Source organism: Anopheles gambiae, chromosome 2 (genome assembly GCF_943734735.2).
Source record: "Anopheles gambiae chromosome 2, idAnoGambNW_F1_1, whole genome shotgun sequence".
Classification (NCBI taxonomy): domain Eukaryota; kingdom Metazoa; phylum Arthropoda; class Insecta; order Diptera; family Culicidae; genus Anopheles; species Anopheles gambiae.
In genome coordinates this window covers 45,325,252-45,346,009 of record NC_064601.1, presented here as the reverse complement: position 1 = coordinate 45,346,009, position 20,758 = coordinate 45,325,252, and the positions used below count along the sequence as shown (strand labels likewise).

Genomic DNA, 20,758 nt, shown 5'->3' with positions numbered 1-20,758 from the left:
GCACGTTAAATGTTTGTCCTCCTGTCCGTTGTCCAGGCCGACGCAAACGAACTTGATTTCTTTCGGACGTATTTTGTTTGTATTGCGGTCAGTAAAAAGAATGGAATATAGTTCCAAGATCCAATTGGTTGATGTTGTTTTTTCGTTTTACTTAAATATACCATTCGTCTGTAACTTCATCGACACTAGGAACCATCCGTAAATTGGGTACAAAGGATGGACACTTATCAAGTCATACTGTTGTTATAACTGTTGTCTACTACATTTCACATCAAATGTCTGCACGTCCATTGTGGGATTAACAGTCTAACCATCAATTTGAACGTTTGAATTAGGGAAAATGTTTCCAACATTGTTTGTTTGTTTGTTAATTTTTCTTTTACCAGACGAGAACGTTTTCAATTTTTTATTATGTTTTGTTCTAACAAGTCATCAGTCAAGTGTTGCTTTGTCCTTATCTCACCTTAGCTTACATGTCTCTTTCTCTCTGTCTTCTCTTCTGCATATTGCAAACAGCAATCGCGAGAGAAAAGAGTTCAGTTTTGGTTACAACGTCTTTTTGTGTTTTTGTTGTTGTTTTGCTTTGTTCGCTAATTTTATTTTTATTGCATTAATATCTTTTTTCTACTTTTCTCGAACACACACAAAATGTATGCACAACATGATGTTTGATGTTCTGTTTTTTTTCTATTCCACACTACCACACAGGATACCTAAACGATCACCTAAACAGTATGGGTTTCTAACATCAATGTTTCGTGTTTTCTTTCGATTTCAATATCCTAACATACAGGCCTCTGATGTAAACAAGCTCCTGAGTTACTTAATACTATGCTGCATTTCGTGCGAGCAAGCACTACTCTGCCAGCCCAATTGAAAGCAGCACGTAGAAAAGAATAACAATCGATTTGTAGCTTCGAACAAAAACTGCATTCAAAATCTAGGAAGAACCACGAGCGCTAGCAAGAGACGAACGAATGCGTTGAGTGCACAACATAGTGCCCTAAAGCTAGATTTTCGCTTTCGTTTCTTTATCTCTTTCTCTCTCTATTTTCCTCTCTCTCTCTTTTTCTCTAGCTCTCTATTCATAAAATAAATTTCTTACGCACTTAATAACTTCTAACCCTTTATCTAACAGACAATGAGTTAATGCACACGAGTTTCTTCTAGAACTATACTGTTTGTGAGACGAAAATCGAACGAGAGATGACTAACGTGAAGGGCAAGGGATGTAAACCATGATCTGTCTGAATTATGGGAAAGCACTCGACGATGATATTATATTGCGCATTGCAGCAGTACCATTCTTTGGCAGGGGGGTTTGGGATTTTCTAACAAGCATCAACTAGATAACTGCGGGCGCGAGGGAACATGGGATCTAGCACAACTAGTGTTAGGAGGGGTTGGGGGCAGAGGGTGAATAATCACAGTTAGTTACAATTGATGAACAGTTTTATCTAACCGGAACACAGTTACAAGAATTACGCGTGTTGTACGTATTGTTGATATGATGCGATTATGATTTCGTGACGATCAGATGTGTTTTTGTTTGTTTTCTCTTCTTTGTATGTAGATTTTAACGATTTTAATATGATCGCTCCTCTGCCTTATAAATATATTCATGATGTTATAAAACGTAACGGAAAAGGAAACTAGCTTTTTTCATCTTATTCTCTACTAGCAAACTTAGCCAAACCTAAAGCTAACTTTCAATCGATTTACTTACTATAAAAGGATTGTAACCAACGCGCAATGGCTAACCGATGTGCACTTATATACATTTACCTTTCATGCTTTCATCCACCCATTCCATCTTAACCGAAACGTCTCTATTGCCCGATACGCTTTCAACCTGACAACACTTTATCCATTTGCAACGATAAAGTCCGGTGAAGCTACTACGGGCAGGACGGTGGCTGTTCGATGAACACACTTCCGCCGAAAGAGGCTGAATGTATGGATGGATGGAACCGTAGGACCGTTTTGAACGTTTCACCACACATTGCAACAAGTGCAGGAGGACGAGGCTATTATTGTCATTGTTTTGTCATTTCTGCTTTGAGCCTAACATGCTGTGCTATTCGCGATTCTAAATGGGTAAGACACCGTCGTGGATTAATTAAAGGCCACCACAAAACTATGAGGGGAGAGAATGGGTAAATAGAAAGATAGCGTAACGTACACATTTAAAACACATTCCCTAGGATCATTTGCACAATTGCTACTCAACAAACTAACGGAAACAGAGTACAGAGACCCTTGAATGGGTCGATTGCTTCCTAACTAGTTTTTTTCTTCTTTTTAATACTACCTAAAACCTAAAACAAACCTAACACAAGTACGCCTTGGCATAGAAATCTACAAGTCTTTTACATCACAAAATTAAAACGCCCGAAACCTGGCAGGGCAGGATCTAGCCACGCTCCGACACAGGTGTGCTACTATCCCGTGCCATGTTTGCCAGTTTCGAACAAACCTTTCTTGAAAAATGGATGAAACTCGATAAGCGTCTGCTTGGTTAGTCCGGGCCGTCCCTCGCCCTCGTAGATGGGACAGTGGGGGATTTTGGCACACACCACCAGCAGCCGGCGCAGGTACGTTTCTAGCTGGCGACGACGCGTTTTCGCTACCGATTCCGTGTTTGAAGCGAACAGTTCCCGCCGCGGGAAAGGTATGGTAGCAATCTGGGGGCAAAATGGTTCGGAAAAGGTGGTTAGCGACCGTGCTTGAGCGGTGCGATCTCAGGCCACACATACCTTATCACCGTACAATTTCTTCATCGTTAGATGCAGCTCACGAAAGCGGCTATACCGTCGCAGCAACGTCCATCGTTCATCTGGCAGATTTATTTTCACCTCATACTCGTAGTGCGTTTGCTTTCCCGCGCCTCGGATAATGTACGTCGGGATGTTTATCAGATGATCCGAACCTACACAAAGAGAGAGAGGAAAGCGTAATGTTTAGATGCGTAATTATCATTGTCCCTCCACTGCTCACACTCACGATAAGTTCCTTCGATGGACGGCAACGATCGCGTAACACTTGGCGCGTAGATACTGCCCTGGTCGCGCGCCCGCATATACCCGGGATAGATGCACGAGTTGCCCACCCGGCTATCGTCGCTGTCGGTAAAGCTTTCGGGAATGTCCCGCATCGAGTCCAGCTGCAGCTCCCCATCGGACAGGCAGCTCTTCTCCACATCCTGTATTTTGATCTCCAGCTGCACGATGCGCTTCTGCAGATCCTGCAACTCGCCGATCTTCCCGTCCAGCAGCTTCTTGTCGCCGTTCGTTTCGAGGATTTTCATGATCTCGGCCTTCTTGCTCGCGATGCTTTCCCGCAGATGGTTCATCTCGCACAGGATCAGGTTCGCCGTCGACGACGTGATCGAGCTGTTGTCGATGGACGATCCGCGCGAGCGCCGCTCCTCCTCATCGTCGACCTCCTGCCGATGCCGCCGCCTCCCGTGCGCATCCTCCTCTTCATACTCCTCCTCTTCGTGGCTGCCGTCGGTGCCGCTGCTCACACTGCTCACCCGTAGCGGATGGATACCGTGCCGGATGTCAAAGATTTCCGTGCGCATGCTGCTGCTCTTGCTGTTGTTGCTGTTGCTGCGGTTCCGGTTCGGCACGGAAAGCTTCAACCGGTTGGAGCCCGGCGTACCGATCGAAGACATGGTCGTGACGGTGGTACGCTCCTCCTCCGAGTCCGAGGATTTGTGGCGCATCCGCGGCGATTGCTGCGGTTGCTGCTGGTTCGACTTCAACAGCCCACCGCCATCCGTCACGATTACGGTCGTGGTTGTGGTCGGCAGCTTTTTACCGCCGTACTTTGGATTCGGTGTGGACGAGGTGGCAAGCAGCAGACAGTGGTCGTCTGATTGAAACAGCAGTTTGGCCGTCCCGCTAGCCGCCCCACTACTCTGCCTGTCAACGCTACCTTCACTTTCGTTTTCATCCGCCTCCGTGTGCAGTGCTGCGGCCGTATCGGTGGCTCGATTCGTTTCGAAGCTCACACCACTGTCGCTCATACCGCCGTGCAGCAGGCCCCCGTTCGAGGTGGCTTCCTCGTAGTCTCGATCGCCCGTATCTGATTCGGTACCGTCTTCCGTCGAGCTGGGTGTCGGTATGAGTTGATTCAACGAGTTTAGGGCGGGCGTGTTAAGCGCGGACACGAAGGAACAGTCCGAGTTGGCCGTGTGGAACGTGTCGCACGTTTCCAGCGTTCCGGCACGGTTTGTGCCCAGCAGTAGGCCGGCCTGCTCGCCCGTACCCTCACCTTCGTCTGCACCATTTGTGTGCGTGAGGTTCAGTGTCATCCTGCAAGTAGGAAGTTCATTATTGGTATCATCCAACACACCCCCTTCAAACAGAAATACTTACCCAAGCTTCTTCTGCTGAATCAATTCCAGCTCTTGTTGTGTTCGCTGCTGCAACAGTTCCCTGTTTTGCTGCTCCAGCTCCATTATCTTCTGATCCAGGTCGGCAATCTTTTGTGTGCTTTGCGCCAGCTGTTGCTCCTTTTCGGACAGCTCCGCTTCGTACTTATTGATCTCATCCCGCTGCACGAATAATGCAAGGAAGTAGAATTAGTAATGCTCAGTGTGCCGTTTCAGCTGGATCGATAAAGTAAATGCTTACATTACGACGAACAAACTCTTTGATGTACTGCTGCGAGTAGTTGTCGAGGGAGCGAGATATTTGTAGCAAAATTTCCGAATAATCTTCCGTTTGCGGAGCATTACGTATCAGTTCGCTGCTTGCCTGTCAAACAAATTAGTCAAAATTAGTAACATTTATGCACAATTTAGTACTCCGTCTAGAGATTCCCACAACGAGGCGAGTCAAGACAAAGATTGTCTGAAAAATAATACTCTAAATGTTTACAACAAAACGAAATAAATCTAGCACATTCTCTACCTCGTCCAGGCGGCCACAGTCCTGCAATTCCTGAAGCTCTTTCGCGACGTACTCATAGAAATCGCGCTTCTTCGTATCCAGCTGCGTTTGCAGAGCGGACAGCTGCCGCACTAATATGTCTACCTGGACTCGCGCAAACAGTGTAAAGGGTTCCGAGCGGTAGCGAAACGCGAACGTAAGGGAATTAAATGAAATCAACATGAAAATGAAACAAAAACAGAAATAAAAAACAGAACAGAATAAACATAATTATTAGCCAACAAAATGGTGGAGCACTCGAATAGCGCTAAAAACTAATGAAAGGATCAGGTCAATATGGTCCCACCGGTGCCCCGCTCTTACTTGCGTCTTTTCGTTGCTCTTTTCCCACAGCACCATCTCCTTGCGGGCCATCAGCTCCCCGATCCGGCAGTCGAGCACCGTCAACCGGTCGCGCTTGGTGCTCTCCAACCGTTCCAGCTCCTCGGTGCACAGCCTTATCTTGTGCTTGAACTGTTCGTGCATGCGCGTGCGCTCCAGATTCAGCTGCCGCAAAGCGTTTTCAATCGTTTGCAGTATCTTGCGGTGCTCGTCCTGCAGCTCCGCATCCTCCCGGCTCGGAGTGTACTGGCGGAAGCGAAAGGCGCCCTGTGGCGAAGCCATACCACCACCACCACCACCACCGCCACCAAACAGGCTGAGCGAAGACCCGCTGACGCCACCGTCGTCGTCGCTCATAAAGCTCGCGCAAAGGTTTTCCCGCGACGCGGCAATCAGCGACAGCCGGGAAAGGTCGAGCCGGGACGCCCGCTGCTGGTGGCTACTTTCCTGCCGCATTTTGGCCGCTTCCGCCGGATTGTTGTAGCGGAACATGTTCGTCCGGCCGAGCAGCAGTATGTCGCCCTGGCTGATCGCGGTCGGCACCTCGATGATGCTCGCGTTCAGCAGACAGGTCGCGTTCGGATTGGGATAGATCGTCGCATTGCCGTTCGACAGCACGATGCGGCAGTGCTCCGGCGCAATGCCAATGCCGTTGAGCGAGATGTCCTGCGGGTACGGCGCCTCGTCCGTGCCGATCGTCGTTTCGCCCTCCTTCAAGCTGTACAGCGTCACGCCGGTGCTGATATCGTCGTGGATGCCGATCAGATGCGGCACCTCCGAATCGAGCACCACGCCCACACCCGACTTGCGCAACCCGAGCGATCGCTGCTCGCGCAAAATGCTTTGCGCTTCGCGCCACTTTTCTGTCCACTCTTCCGTCAGCACCTTCTCTTGGGCCTCCTTTTTGTGCAGATCCTCCAGCACCTTGAGTTGGGGTTCGAGCTCCGCCCCACTATCGCTCGACAGCATCAGCTTCAGCTTGTAGATTTCGTCCCGCAGTTCGCGGATCAGCTTCACGTTTGGATCCTCGTTGATCGTCGGCTTGTTGATGATGTTCTTCGCCCGGTTTGCGTACCGTAGCGTGCTGAGCGTTTCGCTGTAGTTCACGTCGGCGGGTGAGATGGCCGCAATCATGATCGTTTTGCTGTTACCGCCCAAGCTGTCCTTCAGCAGCCAGGTTAGGATGGAATCGCGGTACGGGATGTACAGTACGCGCTTGTTGTTGGTCGGATTCGTTTGCTCGGCCAGTGCCGAGATGACGCTGCCGAGCGTCACCAGCGACTTGTTGATGTGGGCACCCTCCTTCAGCCGCTGCCCGGTAGCGCCAGTCGCATTGGCCCGCTCGCTGCCGGCCAAATCCACCAGATGGATCTTGGACACGGTTTCGCTCGGCAGATCGTTGAGGTAGCGGGCCTGCACGAAGGTGATGGTGAAAATCGCATGGCTCCGACTGCTCGTATCGTTCATGTTTGTGCTGGCCGTCGTCCGCTGGATGTTGCCCTGGATCATGCAGTTCTGGATTTCCGAATAGTCCGAAACCGGATGCTGGGACAGGCTTTCGACGTACGGCCCGAGCGTGCGATGCTCGCGCACCCGCAACCCATGCCCGGCACTGCTCGGCCCGAGCAGATCCTTCACCCGCTCGTTGTAGATCTCCAGATAGGAACACTGCGTCTTGTACCCCGTGCCCTCCTCCTGGCCGAGCTTCATGCGTGCGAACAACGAGCGACAAATGCGCGGGATTAGCCCCTGCGCTTCCGGTGTGCCCATCATCGTGAACGTCTTGCCACTGCCCGTCTGTCCGTACGCAAACACGCACGCATTGTACCCCTGGAAGGCGCAGTCCACGATCTCCGTGCCGAGATCGTCGAACACGGTCTCCTGGTGCGTAAAGTGTGGGTCGCGCTCATCCACCGACCAGTACGAGTGGTCGAACGTGAAGTCGTTGAACGGGTCCAGGGCGGCCCGGGACGCCAGATCACCCCGTACGCCATTGCCCGTGCCCAGTTTCGGTTTCAGCAGACGCGTCTTCTTGCCATCCATCTGCACGATGAGCTTTGCGCCGAGTTCATGCTCCCTGGAAAATGAAACAATGCGATGTTGTAACATTATTTAGGACTTTGTTGAGTAAAAATACACTTTTGCTTCCATCGTTCGTCAATAAAAATATCATTTCAACCATCAAGAAGCATTATTTATCATCGATGCCTTAATTTCTCGCTCAAACCTTATCGCAAGGATGAAATCAAATAGTTGAAGCGAAGCAAGCCCGCGCTACTTCGCGCAATCAACACGAGGCGAAGTAACTTCAGCGCGATTTAAAGATAATTCATTACGGGTTCAGTGTTTTCGGTCGTTCTTTTTGCATGACTCACTTCCGCTATGCCAAATAGGAATTCATACCCTTTCTAATACGCGGTAACCTTCTGCCTATAGCGACGTTGATTGGAGAGTTTTGAACAGCTCGCAAATCATAATCATGCTTTAAGCCTGATAATCATGCTACCCCCTTTGTGGCCGCCACTCCTCCTCTCTGCCAAGCCTTATAATGAACTACAACCCCAGTGACCAGCGTCGCATTTGAAACACTTCGCGTTTGATAGATGCTGATCTCATGAACTGAGCTGAGCTGGATGCGTAATCCATGTTTAATTGATTGTTCGGAGTTTGAGATTAAAAAATATTAATATACTGCCCCTTCCCTTACCATCATGAGCCATCTTAAACCGAGGGACAACCGTTTCCTTTTGCCGGTCAAATGTAGCCTTCGTCATCTTACTGATCGGCCAGTGACACATTTCCAGCTACCGTAAGCGGCACGATAAGGCTCTCGCGACCACTGGTACCGAAAAGCGATGACATAAGCGTTTATTATAGCAGAAAATTTGCTAACTGCAGGAACGGTACTGCTGCTGATGGTGTTCGCGCAATCCACGAGCGAAATCCATTGATAAATAGTGCCGAAATTATTGAAATTATTATACCAATCGAAAGCTCCCCGGAAGTAACAACTGTACACCATCCGTTTAAATGGTTATTTCGCTAAACGGCAAACGAGTTACGTCGGCTGGACGTAAGTCGCAACTATCCGTACCACATCACAAACCCACCACCATCATTGTGGCGGCGGCGGCTACCATAGGTCGGGAGTTGCATCACCGTCTCGCGGGCGGGCGGGCGACCATGGTTTGGCCGACTGTCGGTGCCCGATTGTCCGAAAAAACCGCAACCCTCATTACCAAGCAATGGTTGGATTCATATAATCCTCGCAAAGGTTGACCTATAGATAGGCAGGAGTAAGCAAGCAAGCTAAAAAACACAACAAACAGATTGATTCACATTCCGCGAAAGTGAAGGTGGAAATGGGAATTCAATAGATATGTGTGTGTTTTTTTTAATTAAACAATGCTTGTTGTGTTGTTTTCGCTTTTGTACATCTAGTTGAGACTCTTACCAAAGCACCAATAAATCTTGTCTGGAGGATTGGCGATAAAATAAGGAGAAGAAAAACTTATTTAATTTCCAACCATCATAAATCGCTATCTGATTCAGTTTATAAAGATCGAAAAACGGAATTAATATTAATGGGTATTTTCTGCAGGTTTCGCTCAAACTTTCGAAATGATTGACACATATTTATAAATTTTAAATCATAGGCGATTTAAAACATTCAAAAAGCCGGAACTTATATTTACTCCGTTTAAGTTATTTGTACGGTAAAGCTCTACGCACTACAATGCCTGCGCCAGTGCTTACTAACGAAGAATGGATCAGAATCATGCCACGACAATTACACTTTGTTGTTAGAAAAAAAAAAGTAAGATATGCATTACAGTGTATCACTATTAACTATTTCGTTTAAACTACAACATAATTGCTGAGGGGAAGCAAGTACTTTTACAGTTAAGCATCAGTGAACGTTTCATTTAAATACCAAATTCATCAACAAATCTCAAATATTCAACGATGGTTTACGAATCCTCCTTCAAAATAACATAAAATTTAGAATATCAACTGAAATAAAACATTATAATTGAAAATTATGAAGAAAAAAACATCATTTCCTGGCTCAGAAAGTAAATGCTTTCATATCCACAATCTATCATCGCTTATATCAACAAATCGCCAAAGAAACCAATATCCGTTATGAAAGAATGGTAACATTAAGCATTTATTGAACTGTGCGAACATAATATTTGTCCCTTTACGGTTTTAGATCGTAAGCTTAAATTTCAGCCTGTCTGCTGTTTGTATTGTATAGCAGTTTTCGAGCAGCTATCAAAGTGGGTATAATATACAGGTGGACTAATCCCAAGGGGTATATATGTAGAAGGCTGATTTTTATCGCTTCTACTTCTGAATGAAGATTTTAAGAGGGTTTTGTGTAGTCGTGTGTTGTTTTGCTATTTTTTCAAGCAGGTACTCAAATCTAATTCTAGCTTTCGGGCTGAAATACTCTAAACTAAAAATCGCAGGCTAGTTTTATGTGTGAATTTGTATGGAGTGTTGAAATAATTTCAGCCTCCAACTGTCAGACTCCATGTAAAAAAGCTGACTAGAATCGTGAAAGACCCCATTATCTGACTTTGGGGCACCCTGGAAAGTTTCTAAGACCACTTATCAGAAAAATTTCTTCACGCGTCTTTGAAGACACTCTTCAGCTATGTTCAACAAAAAATCAGGCCGATATCTTGAAAGTCTTGAAAGTCGTACAGTCGCCATTCCTAAGGAAAATGACCAGCACCAATTTCATACCTTTTCTTACATTTATGCATAGTTTTCAGGGGGTTTTTATTTTTAAAGTTTTTTTTTGCCTGAGCATAGCTGAAGAGTGTCCTCAAAGATGTGTGCAGAATTTCTATAAGTGAATTCTTATTTATCAGAAATTCTGATAAGTGGTCTAAATAACTGTCCAGGGTGCCCCAAAGTCAGAGATAATAGGGAAATATAAGGTGTCCGACTTTAGGTGACCGCCACTGTACGCATTCTCCATAATAGTAATTAGTGTTTCGGGTTGACGAAAATCCCCTTTGTCTGTAGGCTTCTCCGATTGCGTTCGATCGACAGTGTGTAACACTGGAAACGAGTGTACACATTAACGTGACTTTAAATGTGCAGACAGCATAAAACCCACCATGTTGCAGTCCTGTGATCATGCCCTTCCCTTGCTCCCGCATGAAATACTCGCCCGTCTACTGAAACGGTAGCCTGCCTGGCTGCTTGGCTGCCTCCACCAGACTATGTGTACTTCAAATTGCAACAATCGTGTTGCATAAAGCAGTTGCAACAATAACACAGGAAAAAAGACACCGTATCGAGAATCGAGAAAGAAAAATGAGACTCGAACAGGAGGGATGGTAGCCATAGTGGTGGTCTGACTGACCGCCTAACCAAACCATGCGACGGTTTAACCGGCCGGATAACAAGGTTTGTCGCCGGAGCTTTGGAAAGAAAGCGAACAAAAATCCCCCGCAGAAGAACGGTGCGTCTCTCGTCTCTTGGAGGAAATCCAACACCACGTCTGGGGCTTTGTCGGTCACATTGTGACCCATGGAAGCTAAACAAAGGTGTGCAGCAAGGGAGGCGAGTTCTGCGTCTACCGTCAACACCAGCAGTACGGCACGCAGTCGATTTCTGCCCTGCTTTCGATTCCTTCTCGTTTCTTGCGCGTTCCCGGGAGCATAGCAGAAGCACAAACTGGCCCCACCGTCTATCGGTGTATTGCATTTCCTTGGTTAGGAAATCAGCGAACTGAAACCCATTGCCCACGGGCCCTGAACCGGTGCGCCGGGTACGCTTGGCCAAAGAGTACAAAGACTACGTGCAACATTAATTATTGAAGAAAGGCAAACAAACAAAAAAACCCGAGTCTCTGTCAAGCGTGTTGTACGCGGTTCACAGTCGGCCGTCATGGCTTTTGATTCTCTTCGGCTGCCGGTTGCAGCACCGCAGAAAACGCAAAGTAACACATCGAGCTGGCAACAGGCTGTCGGTTCCGTTCTCGATGGTTGTTGGTCGTTGCCAGGGCAAAAGGAAATCATAGAAATTATACTTGGATAAACAAAGTTACACTACACAAAGTTGATTAAACTACCAAATAAATAGATTCGTTTAAAGAAACATTAAAATGTTTGAAAAGTAAATTGGATGCCTCAAACACATAAAGCCAAGTTGCTAATCCGTCCCTCGTAATGGTATGAGTAAAACGGTTTTACTCCAATGTACCCTAAAGCGTCTGGTGAAAAGTGAAAATTTAAATTCATACCAAAGCCCAGCACGGCTATCGGCGCCCCCTCTTTACTATCGGTGTACCACACACAAACACACACGGACAATGCCTAACGCTTGCCAGTTTAAACAAACGAAAGCTATCCAACAAGAAAATGATTTACTTCCATATTGCACCCACCACCGGTGCAGCGAAAGACAGCAGCGGGAGGAGGATGATGACGATAAAGAGAAACGCACACTGCACATAAACGCCCACTAATCGAACCTTCACCTCCCCCCGACAGTTATGCTCAATAATGCTCACGAGCATGAAAGTGTTTTTTCACTGTGTTTGGCGCCGTTTTCCCTTTCCCCATTCAATTGCTCCCTGCTGAGCGGGGAGCTGGAGCCGCGGAAATCGCGGCAGTCCAAAAAAGAGGGCCGATTTCCGTTTCCAATCCGCTTATCGCGGGGCCGAAAAATGGTTTCACACAACAAAGATGAGCTGGTTGGGAGGAGTCCAGTTCGGGCGTTTGTGTATGCAATAGCCTCACTGATAGTGTTGGAAGCGATCGCGTTAGCGCTTCATCTCGTTATCGTTAGGCATATAAACATTCCATCAGGCCGACAAACAATTCAATCCGACTGTCTCGGCGAAGTTTTCGTTCGCGCTTTTTGGATGATTTATTTATGTACGCTACAAGTGTTGCCAAGGTGTTGTTGGATGGATCGGTCGGAGTTTTTGAACAGTTTTCTCTTTGATCCTAAGGTGATTGCAACGAAAAGTAACGTACAGGTTCTTTAAACATCGTGAAAACAATATTAACGATATAGAACTAGCTAGAATAAAGGATATTACTGTTATAATGAGCACACCAACGGTTGCATCATTATGCTCCACAAACACATCCAATACTTTCGATTGATCTTTACATAGCAAAAATGAAAGTATACCGCAGAGAGTCAGATCACAACCTTCTGAGCATAGCCTCGTTCAATGCCACCGTAAAGCCGTGGCTCTTTCCGTTCGGTGATGGCCGCACGCTCAGCGTCTTCAAAGCGACCCATATGAATAAGATGCCACCCTGAAGGCTCACCTTGATCGTCACCGATCCGTGCAACTCCGCGGTAGCCCGCCACGAACTTTGCGCCGAAATTGTGCATGCGAAACAACGCCACACCACAGGAGATGGGCAAGCTGGCGGTTTCACCGGAACGAACCCATCACACCGCAAGTAAACACACACACACACACACAACATTCAAGAGTGTGCTGTGTTTGATGGTAATGACAAAACAGAAACGCAACCCACATCAACTATCTTCCTTCGTGTATTTAATCTCGGCATTATTTCTTTGCTGACCGCACACGAACGCGTTGGAGTGTTTAGCGAACCATTGCCGGAAAAGCGAACAATTTAATGCAACCAGGGCCCGACAGTGCGTGTACAAAAACGGAAGAAACGGAAGGTGTAAGGAAGCAATCGACTGCAATCGGCAAGGGAAGGGCAAAGAGGCACGCAAGAGCACCCAAAACGCGCGGCTACGAACGAAACAAACAACACGAATCAAAGCGAATGCATTAATGTCAAAATAAATTAATTAATGTAAGGGCAAATATTGCAATAAAAAATCAGTCAATCAAGTTTTGTTAACGGTTGGACTTATTCAAGTCACATCCTATTTCGTCGCTCAAAAGAATATTAAATTTTCGTTTCATTCAAAATCAATTAAACATGCCACGATTTGACCACAGCATAACGCCATCATCATCATCATGATAAAATGACCAACCTTCCGTTGGTATTAGCATCGAAACAACAAAGATAAATGCATACTGCGGTTTGAACCGTCAAGTGTGGCACATTGCATTTGTCCGGACGCACTCTTGCAAGCTGACACGAAACCGTATCCCTTTGGTTGTGGTTTTGTCACATCGAACAGGTTGCGCCTTTTGATCTTCCACCGACCAAACCTAACAGCTCCGCAGCGCTGTTTTGTCCGCTCTGGACTGGTGTCAAATAATCCGTTGAATTACTCCAGTTTTTTTCTTTGTTAGTGTACGATCAAGTGACTAAATTCACCGTCGATTTCGTGTTGACATGTACCCTTACCATTCCGTTGCTTGTTAGCATTCAGTGCTCTCAATGTCCCAACGTTTCATTGCGTTTTGTACACGGCTCCAAAGTGAAAGTGAGCACGTATTGGAAATAATGCGTATGTGTGTCTCTGTGTCGATCATAATGATCCGGTCGGAGTCAGAAAAAAAAACGTAAATCGGTAGAAGTGATATTTTCTTCAGCCGGCCAAACGATCGAATGGTACAACTTTCAACACAAAAACGTTCTCGTCCGGGCGGATGGCAATGAAAGAGCAGCGCGCAGGAACACTTTCCCATCGTGTCGCTTAACTAAAAGCGAGGAATCAACGGGCATTAGTGGAGAAGTATGAATACATTTTCTACACGGTGACATCTTACGGGCGACAGCCGTAAGTCAATGTACGTTGCAGCACCGCAGGAGATGAGTCATCGGCGTTCGAAACCCACATTGCGTTTGCTCTTCCCGCTTCTTGTCTGCGTTTCAGGCTTGATAGGAGAGTGGCGGTATTTGCCTTTTTTCCATACAGCGACCAGTCGAACGCAAAGAAATTGTCAACTATAGCCGTGTTCTTGATAGGGAGCGGGCAAGGCTCAACATGCCGCTTATCAGCATGGGCTACTGAAGTCATCATTTCGTTGTCGTAATATGGGTTGCTGGTAATGAAAATTCCACAAACTCTTACCAAGAACATCAACTACGCACCGTGCTCGCTTAAGATGCACAATGTTAAGAAGCTTCCAGAAATGTCAGTAAAACCCGCGCTTCCTTAGCGATGAAAAGATAAAGCTGAAACAGCAATTTAATGCGCGTAACAATACTGCATTTGATTTGGAGACGATTGACGCCGAAAGTGAAAAGCCAAACTTAGTCAATTTCTTCCCTTCATTTTGTTATCAATGTTTTGTCAAATTATCAACCACACATTAAACACGCTCGAAGCAGAAGAAAGGGTAAGCCCCAGGACTTCCTCATTCTTTGTGGCTGCTGTTCGTTCGCTTGCCCTGACCCGTAAGCGCGCATTCATGGTTTGCAACCTCAAGGCCACGTAAATTGCATTAAGTCACTGACGACACGGCCAACAGGAACACGCAAAACACTTGTTTTCCGTGCCTAATGACGGTCACACAATGGGAAACGAATGAGCCACTTTCTTAACTGTTTTCTAGCACTGCGAAAATAGTTTAACGTGTCTTGCTCGAGGAACCTTACGCACACAAACACACATGAGTAGTGTAAGACGGTTATGTGCTGATAAGCTTTGGTAGAACGCTGTCGTCCTTGTCGACTCGGGCTGTCAACCTACTGACGCACCAGCCGGATGCAATGGAGGCACATTGGTCAGATTAAAACAGTAGGAACGAAGCATTGATCAGTATTTACTTTGAAAATGGTTTGAAAAGTGGCAACGAAAAGTGGTTTAAATTTAATTACACTTTTCATTCTTTACAACCGTCCATTTAGTGCATCTTTGGGAAGTTGTCAGCAAATTGGCTCCCCCATAACGCCGGTTTAACTGCCCAATGTTGGTAAACAACTTTTCAATGCCTAACCTCTTCTAAAGCCAAAACAACACGACAACCGTAGCGTGAGAAATAGGTTGTTTCGCCATGGAGCGGGGAAAACAATCGACTTTAGATTGGTAAACGATACCGTTTATTCGTACCGTTTTCCCGTCATTTTGGCACTCCCAACAATCGACAGACGAACTGTGTCTTTTGGAAATTAAAAGACGAACCATAGAAAGACCAGCAACAAACGTGCTCTGTTGGGCAGCTGGGAATATTTACTCACATTATCTACTATGTTTACTTAGCTTGAAAGTGCTCTACTACCGCCAACGGATTGTAAACCGTCTCGTGGAGTTTTCGTTCGAGGTAGGATCAGCTAGGAAAGACTTTTTAATTACTTGAATGATAAAGTGGTCCATTGTTTTTACCTTAACCGCATTTGTGTGTAAAATAAAGCAAAATTAATTGCAATGTTGTAGCTCAAACATTGTTCTATTTTGCACATTTTAGCGATTTTCAAGCTTGATTTGTCTAGAACTTTAAGATTTATTCTAGTATTAAATGGGTTTAATATTTGTAATAAATAGAAAAACAAAATCACTTTAATACAGCTTAACTCTTCTGTACACTAAATACCACTTTAAAAATAGAATTATCGTGGCGTGCACGTGCTACATGTTTAACCTTCCATTTTTCCTCCCTTTCCGTTGAACACCGTGTTCTGAGGAAGCCATGTTAGAATGGCTGCAAAATGCATATTACGTACGAAAGGGCTAGCAAAAAAGCACACCACACACGTGCCTACAAACTCTTTACGAACCCACCAACAGCAGCAAATGGTGGAATAACACAGCGTACGCGTGCCCAGATTCGTACCGGTCTCCGGGTGGGAATCAAACCTCAACACAATCAAACGGTGGAAACGCACGAAGATGATCATCATCACGATTTTCGTGACCTACTACCCACCGACGGACACACCAATCAATACACGGAGCCTCTGCACCGCTCCAGCCCGCGGGAGTCGGTAATTTTCACGCCGTCATTAGATGATCAATCAATAGGAAAACTTCAAACACGGCATAACTTTAAACGAGCAAATGGGCTGCACGCACACTTTATTCGTACGGCTGCCGTGTGCCAGTGGTGTGTGTGTGTGTGTGTGTGTGTGCCTTTTTCCCACTGCCATGCCGTAATCCGTAATGTAATGGAATAATTTGGACAATTTCACATGCTTTACGTATTGGACTTTTTTGTTTCTTCGTTTCGTCTGCCAAACCCCGTGGCCCACCGAGGAAAATGGGCCAGCGAAAATGAACTTCGCCAAACCACGTCGGAATCGTCCGCTTTCGGGGACGGTAAATATGTGACGCAATATATACAAATCCACTGACGAAAGGGGTGGTTTTAATTTGAAGTACTACAAATCGAGGTTTGATTTTTATTTTTGTAAATTTACAAGCAGAAGAAACATTAAAATATTAACCTACATTTGTTATAATTAGGTTAGAACAAAAGCAGTATTTTTATCTTTGAGTTTCTAATAGTGTAGGTCATGTTGCTGTATTACAGTCGGTGCTGCAAAATGTCACTGTCAATGTCATAAAAAATCTGAATGAAACAAAATCCATGTCAGCGTCAGGTACATGTCAATTGTGATATCCAGGGTAATACTCAAAACGATTGGTATGACCAATACATGCTTAGTGACATTTTTGCTAGGTCAGTCACTATGTCATGACTTTTTTTTAAACTATAATCAGTTCTGCAAAATGCCACTGACATAGTCATGACAAATTCTGGCTGAAACAAAATTATGTGAGCGTCACGAGTTGTACTATGATAATATGAAACTCAAACGGTTGGTGCGACTATCACATGCTTGGTGACATTTTGTACAACTCATTGTTAGTTACTTGGTCGCGTCATTTGCTGTTGGTGATCATCACGATAGTTATGGGAGATATGCAGTTCTTGCAAGTGGATCTAAGAAACAAAATGAGCATGTTTTCTCGCTCTGTTCGAACCGACAGACAATCAAAGCAGACAGATGGAGAAAGCATACTTATTTTGTTGCTTGGGACCACTCGCCAAGTATATTCGAAGAATGTCGTGATTATCACCGACAGAAAATGTCGTGACCAAGCGAGTGACTAAGAATTGAGTGCTAAACCAAATGTCACCAAGCATGTGATTGGCCCACAAACTGTTTGGGTCTCACCTCTGATCATCTCATTTGTGTACGTGTGATATGATTTGAGCTTCGTTTCAGTCATAAGTGTTGGTGATTGAAACAGTGGCATTTGGCACCACTGTTCACAACCAAAAAAACATGATTATGCTTGCGCTGGCATTATGCTCAGCTTATCAGTCAGAGTATCGCGTTGGACTCAAGTATTCGCATGTCGCGTACGGCATGTCATGACGCACTTTCATTGAGTATCAGCAATGAGCATCAAGTTACCTGGGATATGTTCATTGTTTTCGTTGGTGAACATCTCGTTATGCTCATGACATGTTGCAGCACTGATTACAGCACATTTTAACGAGCTGAAAATTAATTTAATAATATGTTTTTTTTTTCTTATTTACGTTAAAAAGACTGGAAATTTTTCGACATTCCCTTAACATTTCTTTGGGCTGAGTAAAAGTCCTGTTCCATCGTCATTCAGGACATGGAAAAATGATTTGAAAATACTTTCAAATGTTCGCTTTCTTCGGAGTAATTCCAGTTCCCGTGAAACGAACGACATTTATTCACCTTGTTAAGCAAACTCGTAACCCAAATCGAATGCATTTTCTTCAACGATAACGGGAGTTTTTCTTTATTGCCTCGATTTATGGCACAAATTTTACGTCAGTACGGTAGGTCAAGTCCGACAGCGAACGCGCACACACACACACACAGACCGAACGTACTACACACTTACCTTTGATTGAAGGGACGAACCCGTACGGCAACCTTCAACGATGCCATGGTTTATTTCCTTCGATGGATTTACAGCGTTCACAGCAATGCTGCGCAGTGGAGGATCCGCGGTGGAGGTTCCTTTGGCGCCGGTCCTCGGCCTTGCATGCGTGTGTTTCGACAGTAACAACAAAGCAGATCCGAACAGTTCCGGAATCACACAGCACCCTTCTTCCCTTTTCAACACACTCCTCTCCACCCCTCTCCCTCACTCACTCTCACACATACACACTCTTCAGAATGGTTTCGGTTGCCGTGGTTGCACACTGCAGCATGTGTTTAATGACATCTTTCCACTGCCCGAGATGGCGCTCTACGATGATAATCACTAAACAGCACAGCACCAAACAAAACAAAGAAATGTATCATCACATGGTGTGCGTTTGTGAGGGGTGGTGGTGCTCTGTTAGTATGCACCAGCAGCAACCAGCTGACTTCCGCGTTGCAGCAGGAGCGCCACACTTTTCCGCGACCACATACGCAAGCAACGCGTGTGGTTGGGAAAATTTCGATTTGTTTTTTTTTTCACTTTTCACCACACTTCGTCATTTACGAGAATAAAACACAAGTACATTTAAGAACACGCACTCACACATACACAGATACATAAAACGGTTCACAGACACAGTTATTAGGCTATGAACAGAATAGCGCTAGCGTGAAGAAAGCTAGAAAACAAATGAAATGAAATTCACGTTAGATACACGCCTAAAAAATGCAAAAAACGCAAAACACTCGACAAATCGACAAAAAAAACAACAGTGGCTCCCATTTTTACCAGCCCCCCGTTGGTACACCCCATCCCCCACAAAAACACACTCACATATGTACTGAAAATTCTTGCCTCCTTGAAAAAAAACCCCACTCCATTTAGACACTTTTCAAGTGCCTTTCGCCACCGACGAAAACCTAACACTTCTTGCATCTTCTCCGTGCTTGATGGATTTCCTAACTTGTAATGGAGCAGCTGGCAAAGGAAGGAAAACAACGGGGATAATGGGGAAGAATGTACGCTTCAAAGTAGGTACGTCTGTTGTTGCTTTTTTGTTTTTTGTTTTGTTAGCTCGACTAATGATGTTGCTGCTGCTGAAGATGATGATGATGATGATAAGGTACGGAGGTAACAGAAGGTAACTACCACTGATGATTCTTCAATTGTGTACTCTCGCGCTTCAAGTACACGGAAGTTTGCTTTTTTTGTGTGTATCAATTTTCCCCCATTTCCACTGCGGTCAGCCGAGGTAGACGCGTATACCCTGCTGGAACTAGTTACATTTCTACTATTATTTAGGCCGCGAATGAACCGTAAAGGAGTGCACGGGGCGCTCGTGAGTAGGCCATAAGATACTATGGTTTTGCGCACTTTTAACCGTTGCTGGTACTTTATTTCCCACACTACCAACGTATGCACTCACACATCCTACCACTTTACACACACAACAACCACACATACACACACGCCCACGGGTTCAGCTGTTTACGGGGAGTTTGTTGCTGTTGTGTTGTTTTGCGTGTTGGCGTGCGCATCGTGAATGCCGTCACCCGTGCTATAGGGGGTGACTGCCATGCATCTCCGATATGCACTCGCTGCGCTGCAGGAGGGCACGTTTCGCTTTCGCCTGTTCGCTTTTTCGCTGGTAGCTCTAAAACGGTGCGACCGTACTGGCTCACACAGGGACACGCACCCCAAAGAACACGGACACAGTCGGGCCTCTGTCGCGCGCGCACACATTGCCTGCTGCTGCTGCTACTGTGGGCACGTACGGCAGGCAAAAAAAAGTAAAAACCCTTTCACAGATTGAAGGCCACCTGAGGTTACAATCGCACGGGAAAAGTAGTAAACAGGCGCTAATTTCCTCACGTTTCGCTGGATGTGAGTTGTCGGGGGTAGTGCAATTACTTCAAGAAGATCCCGTAAATGCGGAGGCCAAATATTTGCGCACTACGATGAGAATTGCAATTAGATCAAACACTAAAAGAATCTTCGTTCAGCTGCCACCACAGGCAGACGCACACACATGCACATACACACGCAATTTCACAGCAACTAGCTCATGGCAAATGTTGTTATTGTTTACTTTTTTGTTCACACATACATAATCCCACCCTTATTGCAAGAAAGAAACACTTTATGTCCTTCTGTTTCATTTGATTTCGACTTCCCCGCAGCAAGCAAGAATCGTTTTGAATATTGGTTTACCAATGCAATAAAATTATCGTTGTATGCAGGAGCATCACCCACCACCGTCACGACGGAAAATCAACAATGAACTGTGCAGCTGAGAGCATCGAATGCCCTCACGATCAGTGTGGCCAGATTATTTTAGCGGTTTTCGGTAGGCGCATCAAAATTTTATCGGTAGTTTTCGGTAGGTTAAAACTCGAAACTTAACTCGAGTTGAAAGAAGTGAAAGCGAAAGAAGTGTTAAGCGTGATGGGGGGGGGGAGGGTACTAATGCGCAAAATTAAAGTTCCATTTCAAAAGAATATGCATCCTTTACTTACGATATGGATTAGATTTGGTTCAGCGGTAACACAAATGAAGGTGTTTCTGAAGTGTTGATCTGAAAATGGTACTAGGAATTCTAAACCAAAGAATGACTTAGATGCTCATTCCTTTTTCTCAGTGGTGGCAAGTTCTGTTTCTTGGGGCTCCACGCGACCGCTTAGGGCCACTGCAGTGCTCCATGG

General features: G+C 45.6%; 2 protein-coding genes across 5 annotated transcripts in view; both read right to left on the bottom strand.

Moving 5' to 3' along the window:
* LOC5667525 (uncharacterized) overlaps positions 1 to 20,758 on the bottom strand; it is a 386,862-nt gene that overhangs the window by 76,539 nt on the left and 289,565 nt on the right. The gene's annotated exons all lie outside the window — the stretch shown is intronic.
* Positions 129 to 20,372, bottom strand: LOC1278752 (kinesin-like protein Klp98A). Of its 2 annotated transcripts, none has more exons than XM_061649816.1 (9): positions 20,268 to 20,372; positions 18,030 to 18,735; positions 5,262 to 7,356; positions 4,920 to 5,042; positions 4,641 to 4,763; positions 4,383 to 4,561; positions 3,004 to 4,319; positions 2,757 to 2,929; positions 129 to 2,684 (listed from the first exon to the last, which is right to left on the bottom strand). In XM_061649816.1, the coding sequence occupies exons 2-9, from the start codon at positions 18,074 to 18,076 to the stop codon at positions 2,442 to 2,444; spliced, it is 4,299 nt and encodes a 1,432-aa protein (XP_061505800.1). In that variant the 5' UTR covers positions 18,077 to 18,735; positions 20,268 to 20,372; the 3' UTR covers positions 129 to 2,441. The 2 variants fall into 2 exon arrangements, with proteins under 2 accessions (XP_061505800.1, XP_061505801.1); XM_061649817.1 differs by lacking the exon at positions 20,268 to 20,372 and adding an exon at positions 19,206 to 19,459.

What these genes read in the sequence shown, in the direction of transcription:
- LOC1278752 (XM_061649816.1), bottom strand. Translation starts at nt 18,076, where the DNA reads ATGGCATCGTTGAAGGTTGCCGTACGGGTTCGTCCCTTCAATCAAAG. An exon ending in GTTCGTCCCTTCAATCAAAG is followed by an intron (nt 7,357 to 18,029) that starts GTAAGTGTGTAG and finishes TTCATTTTCCAG; the next exon opens with GGAGCATGAACTCGGCGCAA. An exon ending in ATTCAGCAGAAGAAGCTTGG is followed by an intron (nt 4,320 to 4,382) that starts GTAAGTATTTCT and finishes TCCTACTTGCAG; the next exon opens with GATGACACTGAACCTCACGC.